The sequence below is a fragment of the Drosophila grimshawi genome, unplaced genomic scaffold, assembly GCF_018153295.1.
Source record: "Drosophila grimshawi isolate 15287-2541.00 unplaced genomic scaffold, ASM1815329v1 contig_44, whole genome shotgun sequence".
In the NCBI taxonomy this organism is placed as follows: Eukaryota; Metazoa; Arthropoda; class Insecta; order Diptera; family Drosophilidae; genus Drosophila; species Drosophila grimshawi.
The window spans coordinates 3,929,737-3,948,366 of NW_025063240.1; the positions used below are offsets into that span (position 1 = coordinate 3,929,737).

The 18,630-nt window shown below is 44.7% G+C and overlaps 8 protein-coding genes across 8 annotated transcripts in view; 5 read left to right on the forward strand and 3 right to left on the reverse strand.

Annotated features, from left to right (window-relative positions):
- Positions 1-2,945, reverse strand: part of LOC6556473 — a 56,216-nt gene extending 53,271 nt beyond the window's left edge. The window contains exon 1 of the mRNA XM_001985291.3: positions 2,807-2,945. The gene's annotated coding sequence lies outside the window, so the exon portion shown is untranslated. The remainder of the gene's footprint in view (positions 1-2,806) is intronic.
- A 565-nt stretch (positions 2,946-3,510) lies between these two features.
- On the forward strand, positions 3,511-5,311 carry LOC6556474 (islet cell autoantigen 1). Its single transcript, XM_001985290.3, has 3 exons — positions 3,511-4,139; positions 4,203-4,454; positions 4,525-5,311. Exons 1-3 carry the CDS (start codon positions 3,555-3,557, stop codon positions 4,951-4,953), a joined length of 1,266 nt encoding a protein of 421 aa, XP_001985326.1. The 5' UTR covers positions 3,511-3,554; the 3' UTR covers positions 4,954-5,311.
- LOC6556480 (dnaJ homolog subfamily C member 2) lies at positions 5,248-7,961 on the reverse strand. The gene is made up of 3 exons (XM_001985289.2): positions 7,535-7,961; positions 7,248-7,393; positions 5,248-6,961 (listed from the first exon to the last, which is right to left on the reverse strand). Exons 1-3 carry the CDS (start codon positions 7,780-7,782, stop codon positions 5,394-5,396), a joined length of 1,962 nt encoding a protein of 653 aa, XP_001985325.1. The 5' UTR covers positions 7,783-7,961; the 3' UTR covers positions 5,248-5,393.
- A 235-nt stretch (positions 7,962-8,196) lies between these two features.
- Positions 8,197-10,680, forward strand: LOC6556482 (sphingosine kinase 1). The gene is made up of 2 exons (XM_001985288.3): positions 8,197-9,229; positions 9,303-10,680. Exons 1-2 carry the CDS (start codon positions 8,280-8,282, stop codon positions 10,318-10,320), a joined length of 1,968 nt encoding a protein of 655 aa, XP_001985324.1. The 5' UTR covers positions 8,197-8,279; the 3' UTR covers positions 10,321-10,680.
- A 136-nt stretch (positions 10,681-10,816) lies between these two features.
- LOC6556486 (CRAL-TRIO domain-containing protein C3H8.02) lies at positions 10,817-12,185 on the forward strand. The gene is made up of 2 exons (XM_001985287.2): positions 10,817-11,126; positions 11,207-12,185. Exons 1-2 carry the CDS (start codon positions 10,968-10,970, stop codon positions 11,717-11,719), a joined length of 672 nt encoding a protein of 223 aa, XP_001985323.1. The 5' UTR covers positions 10,817-10,967; the 3' UTR covers positions 11,720-12,185.
- Positions 12,186-12,669: 484 nt separating this feature from the next.
- On the forward strand, positions 12,670-15,201 carry LOC6556489 (putative glycerol kinase 5). Its single transcript, XM_032740254.1, has 6 exons — positions 12,670-12,918; positions 12,994-13,087; positions 13,159-13,658; positions 13,717-14,169; positions 14,524-14,687; positions 14,753-15,201. Exons 1-6 carry the CDS (start codon positions 12,814-12,816, stop codon positions 15,027-15,029), a joined length of 1,593 nt encoding a protein of 530 aa, XP_032596145.1. The 5' UTR covers positions 12,670-12,813; the 3' UTR covers positions 15,030-15,201.
- A 52-nt stretch (positions 15,202-15,253) lies between these two features.
- Positions 15,254-16,769, reverse strand: LOC6571734 (cyclin-dependent kinase 8). Its single transcript, XM_001997875.3, has 2 exons — positions 16,595-16,769; positions 15,254-16,516 (listed from the first exon to the last, which is right to left on the reverse strand). The coding sequence occupies exons 1-2, from the start codon at positions 16,723-16,725 to the stop codon at positions 15,265-15,267; spliced, it is 1,383 nt and encodes a 460-aa protein (XP_001997911.1). The 5' UTR covers positions 16,726-16,769; the 3' UTR covers positions 15,254-15,264.
- Positions 16,770-16,943: 174 nt separating this feature from the next.
- Positions 16,944-17,752, forward strand: LOC6556493 (protein FAM207A). Its single transcript, XM_001985284.3, has one exon. It carries the CDS (start codon positions 16,988-16,990, stop codon positions 17,531-17,533), a length of 546 nt encoding a protein of 181 aa, XP_001985320.1. The 5' UTR covers positions 16,944-16,987; the 3' UTR covers positions 17,534-17,752.
- Positions 17,753-18,630: the final 878 nt, after the last annotated feature.

Sequence of the window (18,630 nt, forward strand, 5' to 3'; positions counted from 1 at the left end):
GGACACTTGGGCACTTGGCCACTTGGCTGCTTGGCAGCTTGGCTGCTTGGCTGCTTTGCCTGTGCTTGGCCTCGTCACGTGGGCATGACAGTTAACAAACCCTCCTAGACGACGACTCAATAAACTAGGCACTGGCCTATTGACAGAGCACACACACGGCGCACACAGATTGAGATTGTGCAATTGGGTGGGCACAAGAATCTGAGCCAGAGACCCCAGCTGGTCTGGCCTGACAGACCTTGCCAAACGGTAAATGTTATAGTCGCTTATATATAAATATATATATATATATATATAGACATATATATGTATATGTGTGTATGTGTGGGGGTTGGGGAAGGGGTGCTGCAGCTGCCGGTAGGGGTGGGCTGGCTGGCTGGCTGGCTGGCTAACATTACCATAGCCCACATCCACATGAACATAAGTAAGTAGATTTAGAGTACTCGGCATGTAAGTAGTATGCAATAGCTGCATTCTGCATTGACATGCTCTGAATACGGGCCGATTGTTGTGAACGCTGCTTGCTGCTCTAATACCCTGTACATAATTTGCATAAGTGGTGCAGACCTTCTAATGTCAACAAAATGATGAAATTTAAAGAAAAATAAATACCTATTTAGACTTGTTTTCATTTCAAATATTTCTTTTTATTTATGGATTGCGCAACAAATAATACAGGAAGCTGTCAAATAGATTCATTTATACTTGATTTACCATAATATATAAATGGATTTTGAGGATTCAGGCAGCTGTCAGATGCAATAATAAATAGTTGATTTACTGGAAAAATTAAATTGATTTCGAGGATTCAGGAAGCTGTCAAAGGCATTACTACGTTTCTTAGAAAATTTAAATTAATTTCGATTTGGATCCAAAAAGCATTCAAATATTTAATTGTATGGTGTTTTTACGTAATAACACACTTGGAATTTTGTGTTTTCATATCATTATTTAATTCAAATTCGAATCATATATCTTTATTGATATATGTATATATTTCTCTATGAGATATACATCATATAATTTCCTTATTCCGATATCATATTCACAGCTAAGCATAATTCTCTTTGAGCTATAATAATTTTAATCAATCTATTTAAATGTTCATAATTCTATCTCCAACCAGTGAGTTAGCATGCTTAAGGGTATCTTCAAGTCGAGCTTTCTTGCAGCTAGATGCTGCAGCACCTGAGCACTTGCAGCAGCCGCTGTTGCTATTGGCTTGAGAATGGCAATTTGATTTATTGGCTTGTTTTTGCGCTCAGTTTCGGCGACAGCGGCTTAGGTAAATTATGCAACAGACTATAAAATGCAGTCAGTGAAACCAGCCAGCCAGGCGCTATAAATTCTCGAAATGCGTTATTTGGCTCACTGATTTTTCCCACAATTTGCAAACAATAATGAAAAAGGCTTTGGCTGTTGCTAGTGCCGCCTAATTAAATTCAAATCGCTGCAACGAATAAAATGAAAAAACTATAACAAAAACTAAGAAAAAAGCATAGTTTGTTGCATGCCACAAGTGGCCGGCCGGCCGGTAGCGACCAACGACCGATAACAGCGGCACAAAACAACAAAATTGGCAGCAAAAAAGGCAGCCAATTAAGGCCAATTTAGTTGCAGCAACGCCGTGCGGCGACACAAAAAATAATCAGTGGAAAAACGACAGCAACAACAGCTAGAAATATGCACAACTCTGTATGCAAATGAGAGCAGAGCAGGCGAGCACCAACCAAAAGTAACTCAATACTGCCAACAACAAAAACAACAACGATGGCAAAAAATTATGTATGCACAGATATTTGTACAAATTTTCTCATTTTTTTAATGCGTCTCTTGCAGACTGTGAGAAAAATGCCAAGCAGCAATTTTGAGTGTTGTTGTCGTTATTGTTAGCATCGCCATATATGAGATTTTATGCTTATGCAAAATGTGTGTGGCTAAGGGAGAGAGAGAGAGATAGGCGAAGCTTTGATATCGATAACGCGCTGCCTGCAATCGAATGCAATCGAAGCCTTTTGATTAATGTGACCAGGCGTTGACAACAACAGCAAAAACAACTACAAGTGTGTCAGCGTCAAGTGCAGTTGCCGCAGTGAAATCTTTTCTACTTGTTGGTGTTGCTGTTGCTCTTTACAATAACAATTGTTAAATGCGACTGCGCAGCAGGCGGAGCGCAGCTTTGAAGCCTGAAAAACCAACAACAACAACAGCAATAACGGGTCGGTAACGAGCAACGGCCTGAGATTTGTTTTTTTTTTTTGGCATGTAAAAGGCCTCGCGCTGCGCCCATTAAGCTTTAACTCAGACCTAAGGCCGGCAAGTGCCGTGGATGACCTTTTCGTTTTAATTCCAATTCTGACTGTTTCTTTTGTGGTTTTTTTGTTTTGTTTTTTGGTGTGCCCGCAGAGCCGAATCTAATTGTTAGTGCAATCAGCTTAAAAGCAACTCTCAAGTGTTGCAAGGCGCGCAAACTGAGCAGCTCAGTCAGCCTGACGGCATTGTCACGCACTGTTGCTGTTAACAGCAGCCAGAAACGGACATAATCATCATAACAAAATTAACAATCAATTTGGACAAAGCACACACACACAAGCACACCTACGCAGTCGAGATATAAATGATGCTGCAGGTGGCAGCACAGCTTTGGCCTCAACTCGTTTTTGGTCAGAAGAAGCAGTAAAATATTCGCACACACTTGTTCACTTTCTTCTTCAGCTTCTTCGTATGTGTGTGCTTGTGTATGAGAGTCGCTATCATCCCAACAAGCAGCTGAAAGTAACTGTAACTCGTTGCAACTTTAGTTTACCTGTTCAATGGAATATGTGTCGCTTTCAATTGCAATTGTAGTCATCTCGAACTTTAGCCCAAACTCTCTCAAAACATAAACACACTTCGATGCACTTGTAAACAAATGCGCGGCACGTCGCGTCGCGTTCGCATCCAAACAAAAAAAAGCGAACAACACTTGCACAAATATTGGTCCAAAAATATGAGAAAATGTCAAGAAAGGCCCAGCGTTCTATGCAAAATGCATGCGGCACGCGCTGTCAAATGCAGCGCCAAACGAAAGCAACAACAAAATGCGGCGCTCTTTGAAAGATGCGCTTCAATACAGTGTAATCTCCTAAAATGTTATGCTCAAGAAAGCTCTGTTAGCCAGCACTATGTTAAGTGGTATTTCATTTTGGTATTTAATTTGTAAGCTTGCCAGACTATAAAGTGTTAAGGCGCCAAAATAGAATGAACTTTTGAAGACTATTTCACTGCCGTACATACTGTGCCACTGCTTGTTTGCTTTAACTGTGTGGCAATAAGTGAATATCATAAATAAGACAATCGAATTGATAGCTTTTGATTGATTTGCCAATTTGAATTTATGACGTTGTCACCTTGTATAATGGAGAGTGGAGAGTTCTGGCTACATAATTGACAGATGTGGCAACGCCAATGTAACTGAATTTCGCTTCGGCGCAAAGCAGTCGACTTCATCTGAGCTTTATCTTTCGTAGCCAGACATTTTTTCAGCCTTCTGGGAAATTTTGTGAAACGCAAATATGTTAAAGTCGGAGGTGCAACACCAATACTGGATAACCAAAAAGGTTGTGCAGCGCAAGCTGGGCAGCAAGGAGGACAAGCACATCATCTCCTCCGATGCCGAACTAGATGCCAAAATCGAGGTATTCAAATCGATAAGCGACACTAGCACGGAGCTCTGCAAAATCATTGACCAGTACCAGGAGCGTCTCTGCATCCTGTCACAGGAGGAGTGCGTCTTCGGTCGCTTCCTCAAGGAGGCGGGCAAGCGCAGCAAGACAACGGGTGGCAGCATCACAAACGCTGGCAAAGCCATGTCCTTTGCAGGACAACAGAGGATGTGCGTCCGTGTGCCGCTGCTGCGTCTCCAGCACGAGGTCGATGTGTATCGCTGTCGTGCCGTCAAGGATACGGAGCTGACGCTGCAGACGATGGAAAAGGAGCGTACCGAGTATCGGGCGGCTCTGTCATGGATGAAGCACACGGCCAGCCAGGACATGGATCCAGATACAGGCAAGGGACTCGATAAATTTCGCACCGCTCAGGCTCATGTGCGCGCCGCCAAGCACAATTTTGATGGCTACTCCATGGACTCCATACAGAAGGTGCTAACTCAATCTTAGTTCTATATACATTTTATCTGTTAATCCCTCAAATCTCTGCCATAGATTGATCTTCTGGCCGCTGCCCGTTGCAACATGTATTCCCATGCGCTGGTCGCCTATTTGGCGGAGCTGAAAACATTTGCCCAAAAAGCCGCCTCCACATTTCAGACAATTTCCAAGGCGCTGATTGTGAAACCTAAATATGATTTTTGTGTGCTCAAGGAACTGTCCCAGAACGAAGGTGCGGACACCGTTGAAACTCATGAGTCAGCGCCTATTGAGGCTGTCGACAAGGACCAATCGCTGTTCTTTGCGGTATATATTTAACATTATATGGCAAAGATGAAAGATTGCTAGGATTTGTGTTTGTTTTTCTTTTGTGCAGGATGCGTATGAGGATAAGCCGCAGTCCAAGTCTGAGGTGCAGCCACCAGCTGAAGAATCGTCCACGGATGCAATTGATAACTGTGGCGACAATGAGGCGCTGCTTATTGAACTCTCCAAGCATATGGAGGAGGACAGTCCGCTGATTGAGGCGCCGCTGCTCGACTGCAGCAGTGGGAATAACAAATTCTGGTCACGCATGTTCAGCCAGCAACAGCAACAGTCGCCCATTCCAAGCACTCTTCCGCCCGCTGCAGGTGCTCTTGCTGCTGCTCCAATCCAGACCAACAATAAACAGAGCCAGGCGAGCAGCAGCAGTTCAAACAACAATCCCTGGTTGGAGCTGTTTGCCGATCTGGATCCGCTAGCCAATCCACAGGCTTTCGATCTGAAACTGAGCGGCGGACGACGCGTTGCGGAGCAAACATAAAACTGGACATTTGTCGTCGTGGGCAGACTACGAGGTTTCCAGCAAAACAACCACAACAAGAAACAACAACAAACGAAAGGAGTAAATGTCTATCGCTAGTATTAAATAGTTTATAAAATTCCCTTTCCACCATCGATCGCTGAGGCGTTTTTCACGATGTCGATTGGCTTTAGCTTTTTCACTAGTAATCAGTTTGTCAATAAAAATCCATCTTTTGTGTGTTTCAAATGTTTTGCAATCGGCGCCTAAACAAAACAAAACTATCGATAAATGCATATAAAATCGATTGGCATGTAACTTTTCGCTAAACGTTCAAAACTTTTTATAGTTTATTTATTTAAATAAAATGTATATTGGACACAGCAGCTAGGGCAGAGGAGTACGAGGAGGAGGACGAGTAGAAGGAAGAGGAGGAAATGTGGCAACTCATGCAGTGGCAATCATTTAACAGCCGCCTGCGCCTCCTTCTTGGAGTTGACCAGCTCGACGAGCTCCTTGACGCGACGCAAACAATCCTTTTTACTGCGATTCGGTATGCAGGCCGCAATGCAATCCCAGCGATCGGGCGTTGTCGTTGGATACGTTTTAATTGCCTGCTCCAGCAAGGCCTGCTCCTCCTTGGTCCAAGTCTTCGATGCCACACCATTGCTGGTCGGTGCTGGCGTTGTGGGCGTGGCAGCTGCCGCAGCTGCAGCTGGAGTCGCATTACCATTTTGCTTGGATTCTGGCAGCAACGGTTGTTGCTGCGGGTGATGATGATTGCTGCTCGTCAGATGATCGCCACCATTCTGTTTAACATTCTCCTTGGTATCCGCCGGCGCATCGCCGAGCGTAATGTCATTCGTTGTTTGCACCTCCTTCTTTGATCTCTCGAAACTCTGGAACGCTGCATCGTTGGCGTGCGCCTTGAGCGTGCTCTTCGAGTGATCACTGTTCTGCAGCGCCTTCGCCTTGTTGAGCACATCGCGTGCACTGACCGGACTACAGTCGGCACCACAATGTTGATTGATAAACGTGGCAATCACATCCCAGCGTTGCGCTGTTCCAGCGGGAAACAGATTGACCGCTTTGATCAGCAGCTGCACATTCTCATTGCTCCAGAGTTCACCCTTCTTCACCTCTTTAATGGTGGATGAGGAGGCCGCTGATTTGGGCGTGTTATTCATCTGCTGTTTCTTTTGCGCCATATTCAACTCTTCCAGTTGGGCGGCAATCTTTTGATCTGCCGTCTGCATTGCAACCATGAAGGATTCACGGCCCTTCGATTCCATGGCCTTGTTGAGGGATTGCAGTTCGGTTAGGGTGAATGTTTCGCATATCTTTTCGGTGGCCTCCATGTGCTTGAGTTGATCCTTGTCGTTTTTGGCATAGTACTTGCAATCCTTAATCTTGTCGCGCAACGTTTTGCGCTCCTTTTTGAGCACCTTCTTCTGCTGCTCCCGCTCGATGCGTATCTGCTCGATGCGCTTCTGTTCGGCCTTGTCCGCCTTCTCTTTGACCAGCGCCGCCTCGCGCACCGCTCGCTCCTGTTCGGCCTTTTGGGCCTGAGCCGCGTCCATTTTGGCCCGTTTCGCCGCCGCCTTGCGATCCTTCTCCTCCTGCTTGAATCGCTGGATCCGCTTGTCATTGTTGTAGGCCAGATCGACGAGCGCCCGAATGCGCGTCATTTCCTCCTTTTTGCGTTTGATGCGTGCCACTTTGTTCTCCTTCTCGATCCAGCGCCGCTCGTCACGATCCTGCCCCTTCTCCTTGTCCTCCTCGTCCAGGTAGCTGAACTCGCGCCATGACTTGAAATCGTACCAAAAATTGTAGAATCGTTCGACTTCCTCACGTTTGGCGTCCACATCGCCAAATGGCGGCACGCTCGTCTTTTCGCTCCAGCGCGCGTTCAGATTGAAATACTTGTTAAAAGCGTTAAAATAGTCGCTATCAATGTCCGTCTGTGTGGGAAAGGCGTCATCGAATTCCGGATCCACTGAGTCGTAGCTGCGGCGCAGCTTTGAAGTGCCTGCAATTGAACAATAAAAGAAATCATAATAATCGAAGCGAGTGAAATGTGCAAAGTAAATCTTAATTTATGGATCACGTTGCGGAAATGACTATAATTTCGTTATGAAATACGTTGCGAATAAGTATATTATATATTTTTGAACAGCCTCAACAGATGAAATACAATTTAGTGCTGCATTGTTACACAATATCTCATAAAGATTCTACAATCTCCGCCATGCTGAATAGTATTTTGAAAAGTATTTTTCGCGAGCAAAACTTATCCGGGTTTTGGGTTTACCTACCGAGTATTTCGTAGGCCTTTGTTATGCATGTAAAGTAGTCGTCATCGGTGATAACTTCCTCGCCTTTGGCTTTCCGCTTGTCAGGATGATGCTGGAGGACCATTCGTCTGTAGGCACGCCGTATGTCATCATCGCTCGCCTCGTATCTGTGTGTAGGTGTTCATCACAAAAAAAAGAGCATTTAATACACGTGCAACACACACATAGAGAGAAAGAGAGTAAGAGAGAGAGAGAGGCAAAGATATATAGTATAGATTTATATATATAATTTGTTGTTGGTGCATTACCTCAATTTGCCAAGGCCGAGCACGCTGTAATGGTCCTGATCCTTCCACTCTTTGGGATCGAGAGATTTGAGGTAGCTAATATCGACATCTTCGCCAGCGCCCGCCAATTTCTCATCGGAATCGCTGCGCTCGACGCCGCTTGAATCGCCAATTTGGCGGCGTGCATTGAAATATGCGCAGCCAACGCGTTCGATTTTATGACGCACAACCTTCAGTGCTGAACACTCCAATTCTATGCTGTTGGTCATTATGGTTGGGCGCGTGTGTGGCTGCTTGTTTAGCAAGAAACTAGTAATTTTAATTACATAAATCACACTGCACTACCTCGAATTTTGTTTGCAAAACCCGAAAAAATTGTGAAAATTAATTCACTTCACTACCGCATGCTAGGAGCTAAGTGTGGGCAAGCGACATAAAAGGCACAGTCAAGTCAAATTGCGATAGTCAACAATACGCTTTTCAACACTACTTTGTGGCGGCTGGTCGACTGTGAATAAATTAATATTAATAACGAATTATAACGAAATAGCTGACTTTAAAAACTAAGAAATGTCTTTGTAAATTTATGAATTAATGTAGTCTCTTCAAAGAATTATTTTTATATTTTTCGAAAAATGTGTTATTTTTATCGATAGCTTTTGCAAGGTTTCTGGCATTTGGGGAATGTCACTATTTATTTTATATGTGTAGGTTTATATACGTAAAGTAAATAAAGAATGCTGCGAAAAAAGAATCTCTTTGAAACATGAGCAAATCTCAGGAGAGGAGCACAAGCTCCGCTACCTCCACACCCAACAACAACACATCCGACGACCTTCACAATGTCTCCGACACATTCTACACCAGCCAGCGCAAAGGCAGCCACGTATTTCGCGTTCGCCTCGATGCCAGCGGATTCACGCTGCAGCGCGAATCTCCCAGTGGGGTCACCATCAAGGAGCAGACGGTGAAAATATGTGATATTGTCGGTGCACGCTGCATGCGCCTGAAGAAATCACCACGCAGTCTGACCAGATGTGCCTGCGTCAATCCCGGTACTCCGGCAGCAGCTGCGGCCGCTGCCAGCCATCGCAAAACTGGCACACCGAGCAGGTGCAGCACGGCCAGCAAGGAGGATTATGGTGCCTGCGATGGCGGCGATGGTAGCGCCTATCTGTATCTCTTTGCCTATGTGCTGAAGAAGAAGAGCTTGAGGAGCACCCTGCACCGGGAGCGCACTGTGCTGACACTGCGCTTTCGCTCCTTTGACACGTTTGAGGATAATATGCGTGAGGCGGATCGCTGGTATCGTGCCCTGCGCTGGCAGCTCCATCACACGCTGGAGCCCACGTTTGTGGAGCGACTGGATGAGGCACGGCGTCGTCGCATCCTCGTCATGCTCAATCCCAAGTCGGGGTCGGGCAATGCGCGCGAGGTGTTCAACATGCATGTGGCGCCCGTGCTCAACGAGGCTGAGGTGCCCTACGATCTGTACGTAACGAAGCATTCCAACTATGCCATCGAATTTATGGGCAATCGTCGCCTGGATGACTGGTGCACCATTTTGTCCGTGGGCGGCGACGGTCTCTTCCACGAGATTATCAACGGGCTGTTGCGACGCCCGGACTGGTCTCAAGTCCTCGACAGCATTGCACTGGCCATCATACCCTGTGGCTCCGGCAATGGACTGGCCCGTTCCATAGCGCATGGCTACAAGTGAGTGGGTGGAGCATATAATAAATATATGATTAAATATTACAACTGTTGTTAATCCTTCTGTTCATTGCAGTGAACCGTATTTCAGTAATCCTGTTCTGGGTGCCGCACTGACCGCCATCAGCGGACGCAGCTCGCCGTTGGATGTGGTGCGTGTGCAGCTGGAGAGTCGCGTCATGTTCTCGTTCCTCTCCATTGGCTGGGGCCTGATCTCGGATGTGGACATTGAGAGCGAGTGCATACGCATGTTTGGCTATCAGCGCTTCACCATTTGGACGCTTTATCGCCTGGCCAATTTGCGCACGTACAATGGCAAGATTAGCTATCTGCTCGCTGACGAGGCGACGGAGCCGCATGCTGGACACGCTGCGCAGTCGGAGCAGCTGCTAAAGATGCCGTCGAGTCGCAGCTGCAACATGCATATCGATAAGCTGTCCAATGCGACCAGTTATCGCCGCTCCACGGAATATTTGCCGTCTGAATTCGAGGACGTCATCTCACTGGAGACGTCCATAAATCAGTCGTTCCGATCGCGTTGCGACAGTTGGCTATCGGGTGGTTCGCGTCGCAGCTGCTACTATTCCATATCAGAGAGTGTCTATCACAGCTTGGCGGACGAAAGCGAATTCACTCAGCCATCGACGGCAACTGTGACGGGCTTGGAGACGAGCCAGCTGAGCTTTGGGCCGAGCAGCAGTCTGCCAGCGTTGGATGAGCCGTTACCGGCAGCGGACGGCTGGCTGGTGGAGGAGGGTGAATTCGTAATGATGCATGCCGTCTATCAGTCGCATCTGGGCATCGATTGCCATTTTGCGCCCAAGGCGCAATTGAACGATGGCAAAATCTATTTGGTTTTAATACGCGGCGGCATCAGTCGACCGCATCTGTTGAGCTTCCTATACAATATGAGCACGGGCACCCACCTGCCCGAGAAGAACAACGACTATGTGAAGGTGCTCCAGGTACGTGCGTTCCGCTTGGAGCCGCACGACAATCACGGCATCATCACCGTCGATGGCGAACAGATCGAATTTGGTCCACTTCAGGCCGAAATACTTCCAGGCATTTCACGTGTCATGATACCAAAATAGGACGAGGATTGGCCACTGTTTGGGGAGTGTGACAGGGCAAGGCATGAATCTTAAAAGCAACGAACGTACATTCGAGCAATAATTATTAATCACTACTTGGGAATCTCTGCATTTGTATATGTATTTGTCGAGGCAATTCTGTTCTTAGATTGTCTGCGTTTCAAACAAGTTGCATGTTAAATACGTTTTTATTATTATTCCTGCAGTTATGGGCTACAAATGGGTTTATTTTCTTGTTAACATTCATCAATATTATTGTAGTTATTAACACAATATATACACATATATACGAATAAGCCAAAACAATTGTAACTAATATTGTGGAAAAAAAAGAAATAAAATCTCAAAGGGAAATTTGAATGAAATTGTGTTTATTATTTTCAAACGTAATGGCTGTTATTGTTTTGTCAAATTGCTGGCAACCCTGGCCGGGTCCCACACATATTATCGATAACTCAGTTGAAGCGCAGTAGAAAAAAAAAGTTGTGAAAAAACTTAATTGTAGCGAAGAAATTGAGATAGCGCAGCAGATAAGCAACTAATAGTTGTGTCTGAGAAAATAGTAGTGATTCAGAGACGCTAAGAGTATCCCACAAGCAGAAGCTGTTATCGGGCAAGGCCAGCGTCCATAAAATAATCGTGACAATATGTCAGCCGAGGAGCTGGCGCCAATTAACGAGCAGGACTTGAAGGATCTGAAGCAGCGGATGAAATTAATAGCTGAGGCCGATCCCAGCCAGTATCACAATGAGTTCTCGCTGCGACGTTATCTGCGCGCCTTCAAGACCACAGATGACGCATTCCAAGTGAGTCGATATCGTTTTTTCATCTTGACATTGACTTATGCACTGATTGATATAATTGATTTGCCCACTTGCTCAACCAGGCCATATTGAAGACGAACAAGTGGCGTGAATCGTATGGCGTTGCCAAGCTGCATGAGATGGACCGCAGCCAGTTGGATAATAAGGCGCGGCTGTTGCGGCATCGCGACTGCGTTGGCCGTCCCGTCATCTACATTCCGGCCAAGAATCACAGCGCATCGGCCCGTGACATCGATGAGCTGACCCGTTTCATTGTCTACAATCTGGATGAGGCGTGCAAGAAGTGCTTCGAGGAGGTCACCGATCGTCTGTGCATCATCTTCGATCTGGCCGAGTTCAGCACCTCGTGCATGGACTATCAACTGGTGCAGAATTTAATCTGGCTGCTGGGCAAACACTTTCCGGAACGATTGGGCGTCTGTCTAATCATAAATGCCCCCGGAATCTTCTCCACCGTTTGGCCGGCAGTTCGTGTGCTGCTGGACGATAACACCGCGAAGAAGGTGAAGTTCGTTAGTAACGAGGTGGATCTGTGTCAATATGTGATACCGGATATTTTACCAACGGATATGTAAAAACATATATATATATATAAATATTATGACATTCTTTTGTTGCAATTAGTCATAGACAAACATATCTCCATATGAGGCACTCTTGACATTATACACTAAGAGCAGGCAACGTGTACCTACTAGAAACCAGTACCTAATCAGCTGTATTTAATATAGATGCATATATCTATCTATCTATATTTATACATCTAACTATATATATATGTATTTATATATATATATATCTATCGAGGAGGAGGCTTCTGAAAAGCTTTTACAGAGTTTGTACTCCACACACATATATATTGTTTATAAAATGAATGTCTTTAACTTGTAGTTGCGTACGTTGTTTGTAATTGCATTGTGCATATTATGAAATATTTTAGATAAGTATTTATCTATGCATATTATTGTTTATAATATCTATATATATGTGAGTAATCATATTGGTATACGTCTATCTGTATAATAAAGTTGTAAAACACAATCAAATCGCTTTATTTATAGGCAAACGCACTGATAGCGTTGTGCTCCACATTCAGCGTTTTTTTGAATCAGAAATGATAACGACATTAATCAGTGGAATCATAGGTGAAACACATTGACGCCAATCTAAACAATTTGTTTACTTGACATTTTAAATGCTTATCGCGTTTGCGGCAGAACTCGTAGTGCTGCCAGACTGTAAAAGTATATTTAATAAAAGTGTGGCAACTTTAAAATTACCGCAGGGCATGAAGCTGGAGAAGGTGACGCCAAATTCGTGGCAGATGCTGTATATAAATCATATATTTATATATGTACATACTTTTTTCTTTTTTTAGATATTAAAATCGTACAATCAAAAGCATGTAATTTACATAACCTGAAAGTGTGACGTAACAAGTTGTTATTGCTGAAGTGTGCCACAAATTTACAGCACCTATTCACAATCACATTGCATGATGTTCGGCACCAACTGGTTTCGTTATCGAAAACTCGGTCATTTGATAACGAATTAGGAGGCAATCAATATGAAACGAATTTGTAACGATAATAAACGCAGCGCAAGCTCAGTTTGCCAACGATCCCCGTTCCCCAATCAGTGAGCAACGGAGCGTGCGGCGAGCAGCAAAATGACAACAGCTTCTCATATTGCTTCATTGGACGTTGGGACTACTTATTTGCGTTGCTTTGTGCTCGACGAGAACTGTACGGTCAAGGGGTCAGCGGCGTATGCAGTAAGTTAGTCAACTGCCATCACCAATCAAAGTTCAATGTTGTCAATGAATAATGCTTGATGGGCTTTTCTGTAGGTGGAGCTACTAAATCCGCAGCCGGGTTACTTTGAGATCGAGCCCGAAGGTCTTTGGCGCAACATAATCAAGGTGATAACAGAATCGATACGCAGTAAGTACTTAACAAACAAACAAACGCAAATTTCCGATTAAGTTACTAATCCTTATCAATATTTAATGTAGATGCCAGGCTGACACCCGCAGATATTACTTGCCTCACAATTTCGACGCAACGCTGCACGTTTCTCACGTGGAACCATCGGACGAATGAATACTATCATAATTTCATCACATGGAAGGACTTGCGTGCCGATGATCTTGTCGAGCAGTGGAACTCGAGCTGCTCGCTGCGTACAATGAATGGAATCTCGTATGCTTTGTATCTCCTGACAAGGAATGCCCGCTTTCTGGCCGGCAGCGTGCTCAAGCTGATGAATGGTCAGGTGACGGCGAGGCTGCTCCACGAAATCGCTCACAATAAACGCTTGCAGCAGGCGTTGCGTGAGAAGAAGGCACGCTTAGAGCTGCTCGACTCTTGGATATTGCACAAGCTACGCTCCGGCAATGGGCTGAATACGGATGTTGAACATATCACTGATATTACCTCAAGCACTGCCACCGGTCTCTATGATCCGTTCACCTTAAGCTGGTCGCCACTCATGCGCTGGTTGTTTGGCATCGATGTAAGCAGAGAATCAAATACTTATCATTATTAGCTGATCTAAACTCTCGATCTTTCAGTCCAATCTACTGCCACGCGTCGTTCCCAACAGCTATGAGAACTTTGGACACGTGCATCCCGCCGCCTTTGGTCCGGACTGGGGCCAGACGAAGATTCCAATTGCCGCCTCGCTGAGCGATCAGACGGCTGCCATGTGGGGCTCCCAGTGCTTTGCGACGGGCGATGTCAAGGTCACTATGGGCACGGGTGCGTTCCTTAATCTGGTCACCGGTAAGGAGTGTAAGGCCGTCATCAGTGGTATGTATCCATTGGTCGCTTGGCAGCTGAAGCGCAAGAACAAACACCTGGATACCATCTACTGCGTTGAGGGTGCCGCTCATGACTTTGGCACAGTGGTCTCGTGGGCGCAATCCTGTGAGCTGTTCGCGACACCAGCAGATACCTCAGATATAGCCGAATCCGTGCCAGACTCAAATGATGTTTACTTTATGCCTGCATTTAGCGGCCTGGGTGTGAGTTAAATATCGCAATCGAAGCTGTTCCGAATTGTAGAAAGATATAGGACTCGATTGTAATTCACTACTATAAAACTTTAACTATATATCTATTCCGTTAAGGATATACATATATATAACTGTATAACCAGATCTGCAAGTCTGTCTGTTTGAGAATTTTATCTACATTTGGATATTTCCGCTTGATAAGTCTGCCCATTTCCCTAAGATGTATAAAACTCTATTTTCGATACTCCTCACTTTAGAATACTCGTATAATTTAAAGATTATATGCTGCTCCTCTTTTCGTAACTCGGAACATGCTCTCAGCTTTTGCAAACTATTTTTAACCAAAAGAACTCTTCCTTTTAGCCGCCTGTAAATGACCATCGTGCCGCGAGTGGATTTATTGGGATGACGCCGTCCACAACCAAGGCACACATGGTGCGTGCGCTCCTCGAGAGCATCGTGTTTCGAGTGGTGCAGCTCATCGAGAGCGCTCAAAAGGAAACGGGTCAGCAACTAAAAGTAATCAAGTAAGTAACCATCTCTCTCTCTCTCCTTGTGCCCAGCAAGTAATCCCTAATCGATTCCTTCACAGAGTGGATGGCGGCGTGTCTCGCAATGATTTTGTGTGCCAGTTTCTGGCGGATGCCTGCCGTTTGCGGGTGGAGCGTGCCGAGTGCGTCGAGTCGAGCATTATGGGCGCCACTTATCTGGCTGGGTTTAATCATGGCATCTGGCACACACTCGATGATCTCAAGCGTTTCCGTCGTGTGGAGCGCATTTTTGAACCGCAACCAAAGCAATATGAGATCATTGCCAGCCGCATGCAGAAATGGAGCAGTGCAATTGAACGCTTCAGTGGCTGGTACTAAAGATAAGAGAGTATAGATTATTACAGGGCTTGTTTTTGTTATGTTTTGTTTTGTTTTTTATCTTACAATTGTTGTAGTGTATTGAAATTGTTACAATTATATTATCATAAATGTAAACGGGGCAGTGAAACGATTAACTCACGAAACATAAACCCCCAGTCTAAAAACTAAACTGTTTAAAAACTAAACCTTATTCCAAGGGCCAAGATTTGAGGACGGCTTTTCAGTCTCAGTCTCAGTTGAAGCGCTGCTGGAAACTCTGCTGCTGATTGAAGATCATTTGTTGCTGCTGCTGTTGTTGTTGTTGCTGTTGTTGTTGTTGCTGCTGCTGCTGTTGTTGCTGCTGCTGCTGTTGCTGATGATGGAAATCCTGTTGATTGCCCGTGCCAGAGAGACGCACACGTTTCGCATTTGGCTCATTGGGGTTCATTTGTTGTTGCTGCTGCTGTTGTTGTTGCTGCTGCTGCTGTTGTTGTTGCTGTTGCTGCTGTTGTTGTTGCTGCCGCTTGTTATCCGACTTGTCCTCCTGATCGTCATCGGTGAGGAACTCACGCTTGGGATATGGTATGGGACAGCCGGCGAAAACGTCCTGCGTCGGCAGCGGCTCCTCTTGGAAGTACTGATCCTGCATGGCCTGCTCGGAGGTTATGCGCTTGTTGGGATCCATCAGCAACAGCTTCTGCAGCAGATGGAATGCTTTGCTGTCTGGCTTGATCTTGTGCCGTTCCATGTACTTGGCCAGCGAGCAGGCCGAGTAAGTGGATCGCTTGAAGTCCTTGGTGAGCGTGTGGTGTTCAGGCATCTTTTTGATGTCTTCCCAGTCCTTGTCCTGCGGAAAGCCCATCACATTGAAGATGCGATCCAGCTGATCGTGGTGATAGGGATTACTAGTCTTAATATCTTCCTGGCGACAATGGAAGATGGGCTCCGATGTCAGCAGCTCCGCGAAGATGCAGCCAATGGCCCAAATATCAATGGCCTTGGTGTAATGTCGGGCGCCCAGCAGCAGTTCCGGTGCACGATACCAAAAGGTGACCACCACCGGATCCAAGTCGGCCAGCGGCTTCAACGGTGCATTGAACAGACGGGCAAAGCCCATGTCGGCAATCTTAACGCGTCCCCGCTCATTACCATCGCCCATGACCAGTATGTTAGCCGGTTTGAGATCCCGATGCAGCACCCAGTTGCTATGCAGATAATGAATGCCATCGAGGATTTGATAGAGCAGGCTCTTCACCATGCCGCGCGGCACCACCACCTGTTTCTTGGTGGCCTTCGCCGCCCGATGGAACTTAATGATGTGCCAGAGATCGTGCTCAGCGTAGTCAATCAGCAGAAACACCTTCCGATCATTGTGTGACAGAAAGACGCGAATCAGCGTTATCACATTCTGATGTTTCAGCTCGCGCAGCAGGGCGATCTCACGGCAAGCGGACATGGAGAGGCCGGTGCCATCGATCTGCTTCAAAGCGTATTCCTTGCCATCGCTGGGAGAATCAAACACAACAAGAATAATAACAAATTTGGGTGTAGATGTGGCTTGACGCAGCTGAAACTTTGCTTACCTCGTCTCCTTCCACTTGGCTTTGTACACATGGCCGTAGGTGCCGCGGCCCACTTTGCAGCCCTCATAGTTGAAGAGATCCTCCACTTTGGTTCTCTCCATTTGCGTTTTCATCTTAAAATCGTAGTCCATTTTTCCGCAATATAAAAAAACTTTTTAGCATTTATTTGGGTCGCTTAGCCGCACAGCTGTTTGCTAAATTTGCCAAAATGTTATTAGCAGATTGTTAACAGATTCACAATAGTACAGTTGTTGTTTACATTCATCGATATGTTATATCGGTGAGTTTCGTAATTAAATATCGATAGAACAGCTGTCAAACAAAACTGCTTCCAAACAACGTGAGTCCAAGAACTTATCGACGCGCAACATTTGATAATAATAAACATAATAAATGGCTAAGCGAAATATACGTGCAAAGGCCAAGAGTGCCGTGGGAGTTGCAAAGCAGAAGACGCAGGAAGTGCAGGCGAAGTTAAATAAAGCTGCACGCCAGGACAAATTGCTGCACAAGACCCTGACGCCGAAGAAGACGACAACAAAAAAGGAAAAATCAGCCCAAAAGCACAAGAAATTGATAAAGCGTTTTGTCGAGATGAAAAAGGAGTTGAAGGAGGAGCATGCACGCAAGAATCGAGAGAAGACCAAAGTTATTGGCGATTTGAAACCGCTGAGAGACGATTTGCCCTCGCTGGGCGACATCTACAAGCTGGTGAAGAGCCAGAAGAGGGAAAAGATCGGAGAGAGCACTTTGCCAGCAGAATCCGAGCCGCTGAGTGCAAAGGAAAAGATCAAAAAGAAACGCATCGAGTGTGTGAACAAAGTGCAGTCCTTTGAGAGACTGATCAAGGACAAGAAATTCAAACGGAATCCACGCGAAGTGATTGCGAATCACATACGCAACAGGTATCAGGCCATGGAGGAGGACGACATGGAATAGGAATCACTATAAATTAAGGGATTGTAATTTGCACTTTGATTTTATTTATTAAGAGTTATCAGTAATACATATGCATTATGTATAGCTTTATCATTTAACGATATTACACATAAGAATGTAAAATTGTAAGCATTATAAAGTAAGTGGGAGTCAACAGAACGCAAATAGAGAGGTTTTTATAATGTATAAATAAAGCAAATGGAGAACTGTTACTTTGTATTTTTGTTGTTGTTATCTTTAGACTCTACAGAATAGATGCTAATATCATAGCCATAGAGAGCATTTCTTGTAAACTCTTGTTAGTTTTGGATCAGCTTGGTGTTGTTCTTCTTACAGTTTATTTGCACAGCATTTGAAATCTGTGACTTCAGATATTCCTATAGATATATGTATTTATGCATATATGTTATTACTGCTTAAATTCATCGTGTCCAATATTCGGAATCAGACATTTCGAAAATGAAGCTTGTGTATTGTTGGTTTGTTTATTCGAGTGAGATCATTAAAATATTATATGTTTTTCTTGTTATTATTTTAAAGACACACACACTACACGAATTCTCCACTTGCACTAATAGCAAGATTAACATAGTTTTTATCGTGAAATTATTGAATAAGTTACTTCTTCAAATGGCAATTTCTGATGTGTTTATACATATATATATAGATATATTTAAATAAGCTGTAGTTTAGATTTGTACATTGAGCTATTTAAATGTACATTATACATATAGTATATTATTTAATGCGTATGGCTCTCTGTGTTTACGGCGATAAACGGATTTAAACTTAATCAGGGGGTTTCAGTTACATTCATTTATGTCTGTTCTTATTATTAAATATATATCTCGCATCTGTTTACATTTGCTTCAGTAATGTCGTCTTACCACCCAAGCAATTGAGGGACAATTTTTGAATTATTTTTTTTTTTTTTGCCAGCAATATAAAGCTTAAAACTCGACTAAATTTAGGTTACAGTTACAACCTACCGCGTTACAGTGCTTTCGTGATTTGATTGTGATTGTATTATAAGGGGGAGGAGGGGCATAGAGTGGTTTTTCAATTTCCTTTTTCTCTTTTTTTTTTTTGGGTTCTGG

What these genes read in the sequence shown, in the direction of transcription:
- LOC6556474 (XM_001985290.3), top strand. Translation starts at nt 3,555, where the DNA reads ATGTTAAAGTCGGAGGTGCAACACCAATACTGGATAACCAAAAAGGTT. An exon ending in CCATGGACTCCATACAGAAG is followed by an intron (nt 4,140 to 4,202) that starts GTGCTAACTCAA and finishes TCTCTGCCATAG; the next exon opens with ATTGATCTTCTGGCCGCTGC. An exon ending in ACCAATCGCTGTTCTTTGCG is followed by an intron (nt 4,455 to 4,524) that starts GTATATATTTAA and finishes TCTTTTGTGCAG; the next exon opens with GATGCGTATGAGGATAAGCC.
- LOC6556480 (XM_001985289.2), bottom strand. Translation starts at nt 7,782, where the DNA reads ATGACCAACAGCATAGAATTGGAGTGTTCAGCACTGAAGGTTGTGCGT. An exon ending in CTCGGCCTTGGCAAATTGAG is followed by an intron (nt 7,394 to 7,534) that starts GTAATGCACCAA and finishes ACCTACACACAG; the next exon opens with ATACGAGGCGAGCGATGATG. An exon ending in AAAGGCCTACGAAATACTCG is followed by an intron (nt 6,962 to 7,247) that starts GTAGGTAAACCC and finishes GTTCAATTGCAG; the next exon opens with GCACTTCAAAGCTGCGCCGC.
- LOC6556482 (XM_001985288.3), top strand. Translation starts at nt 8,280, where the DNA reads ATGAGCAAATCTCAGGAGAGGAGCACAAGCTCCGCTACCTCCACACCC. An exon ending in TCCATAGCGCATGGCTACAA is followed by an intron (nt 9,230 to 9,302) that starts GTGAGTGGGTGG and finishes TGTTCATTGCAG; the next exon opens with TGAACCGTATTTCAGTAATC.
- LOC6556486 (XM_001985287.2), top strand. Translation starts at nt 10,968, where the DNA reads ATGTCAGCCGAGGAGCTGGCGCCAATTAACGAGCAGGACTTGAAGGAT. An exon ending in CCACAGATGACGCATTCCAA is followed by an intron (nt 11,127 to 11,206) that starts GTGAGTCGATAT and finishes TTGCTCAACCAG; the next exon opens with GCCATATTGAAGACGAACAA.
- LOC6556489 (XM_032740254.1), top strand. Translation starts at nt 12,814, where the DNA reads ATGACAACAGCTTCTCATATTGCTTCATTGGACGTTGGGACTACTTAT. An exon ending in GATAACAGAATCGATACGCA is followed by an intron (nt 13,088 to 13,158) that starts GTAAGTACTTAA and finishes TATTTAATGTAG; the next exon opens with ATGCCAGGCTGACACCCGCA. An exon ending in GCTGGTTGTTTGGCATCGAT is followed by an intron (nt 13,659 to 13,716) that starts GTAAGCAGAGAA and finishes TCGATCTTTCAG; the next exon opens with TCCAATCTACTGCCACGCGT.
- LOC6571734 (XM_001997875.3), bottom strand. Translation starts at nt 16,725, where the DNA reads ATGGACTACGATTTTAAGATGAAAACGCAAATGGAGAGAACCAAAGTG. An exon ending in GCCAAGTGGAAGGAGACGAG is followed by an intron (nt 16,517 to 16,594) that starts GTAAGCAAAGTT and finishes TGATTCTCCCAG; the next exon opens with CGATGGCAAGGAATACGCTT.
- LOC6556493 (XM_001985284.3), top strand. Translation starts at nt 16,988, where the DNA reads ATGGCTAAGCGAAATATACGTGCAAAGGCCAAGAGTGCCGTGGGAGTT.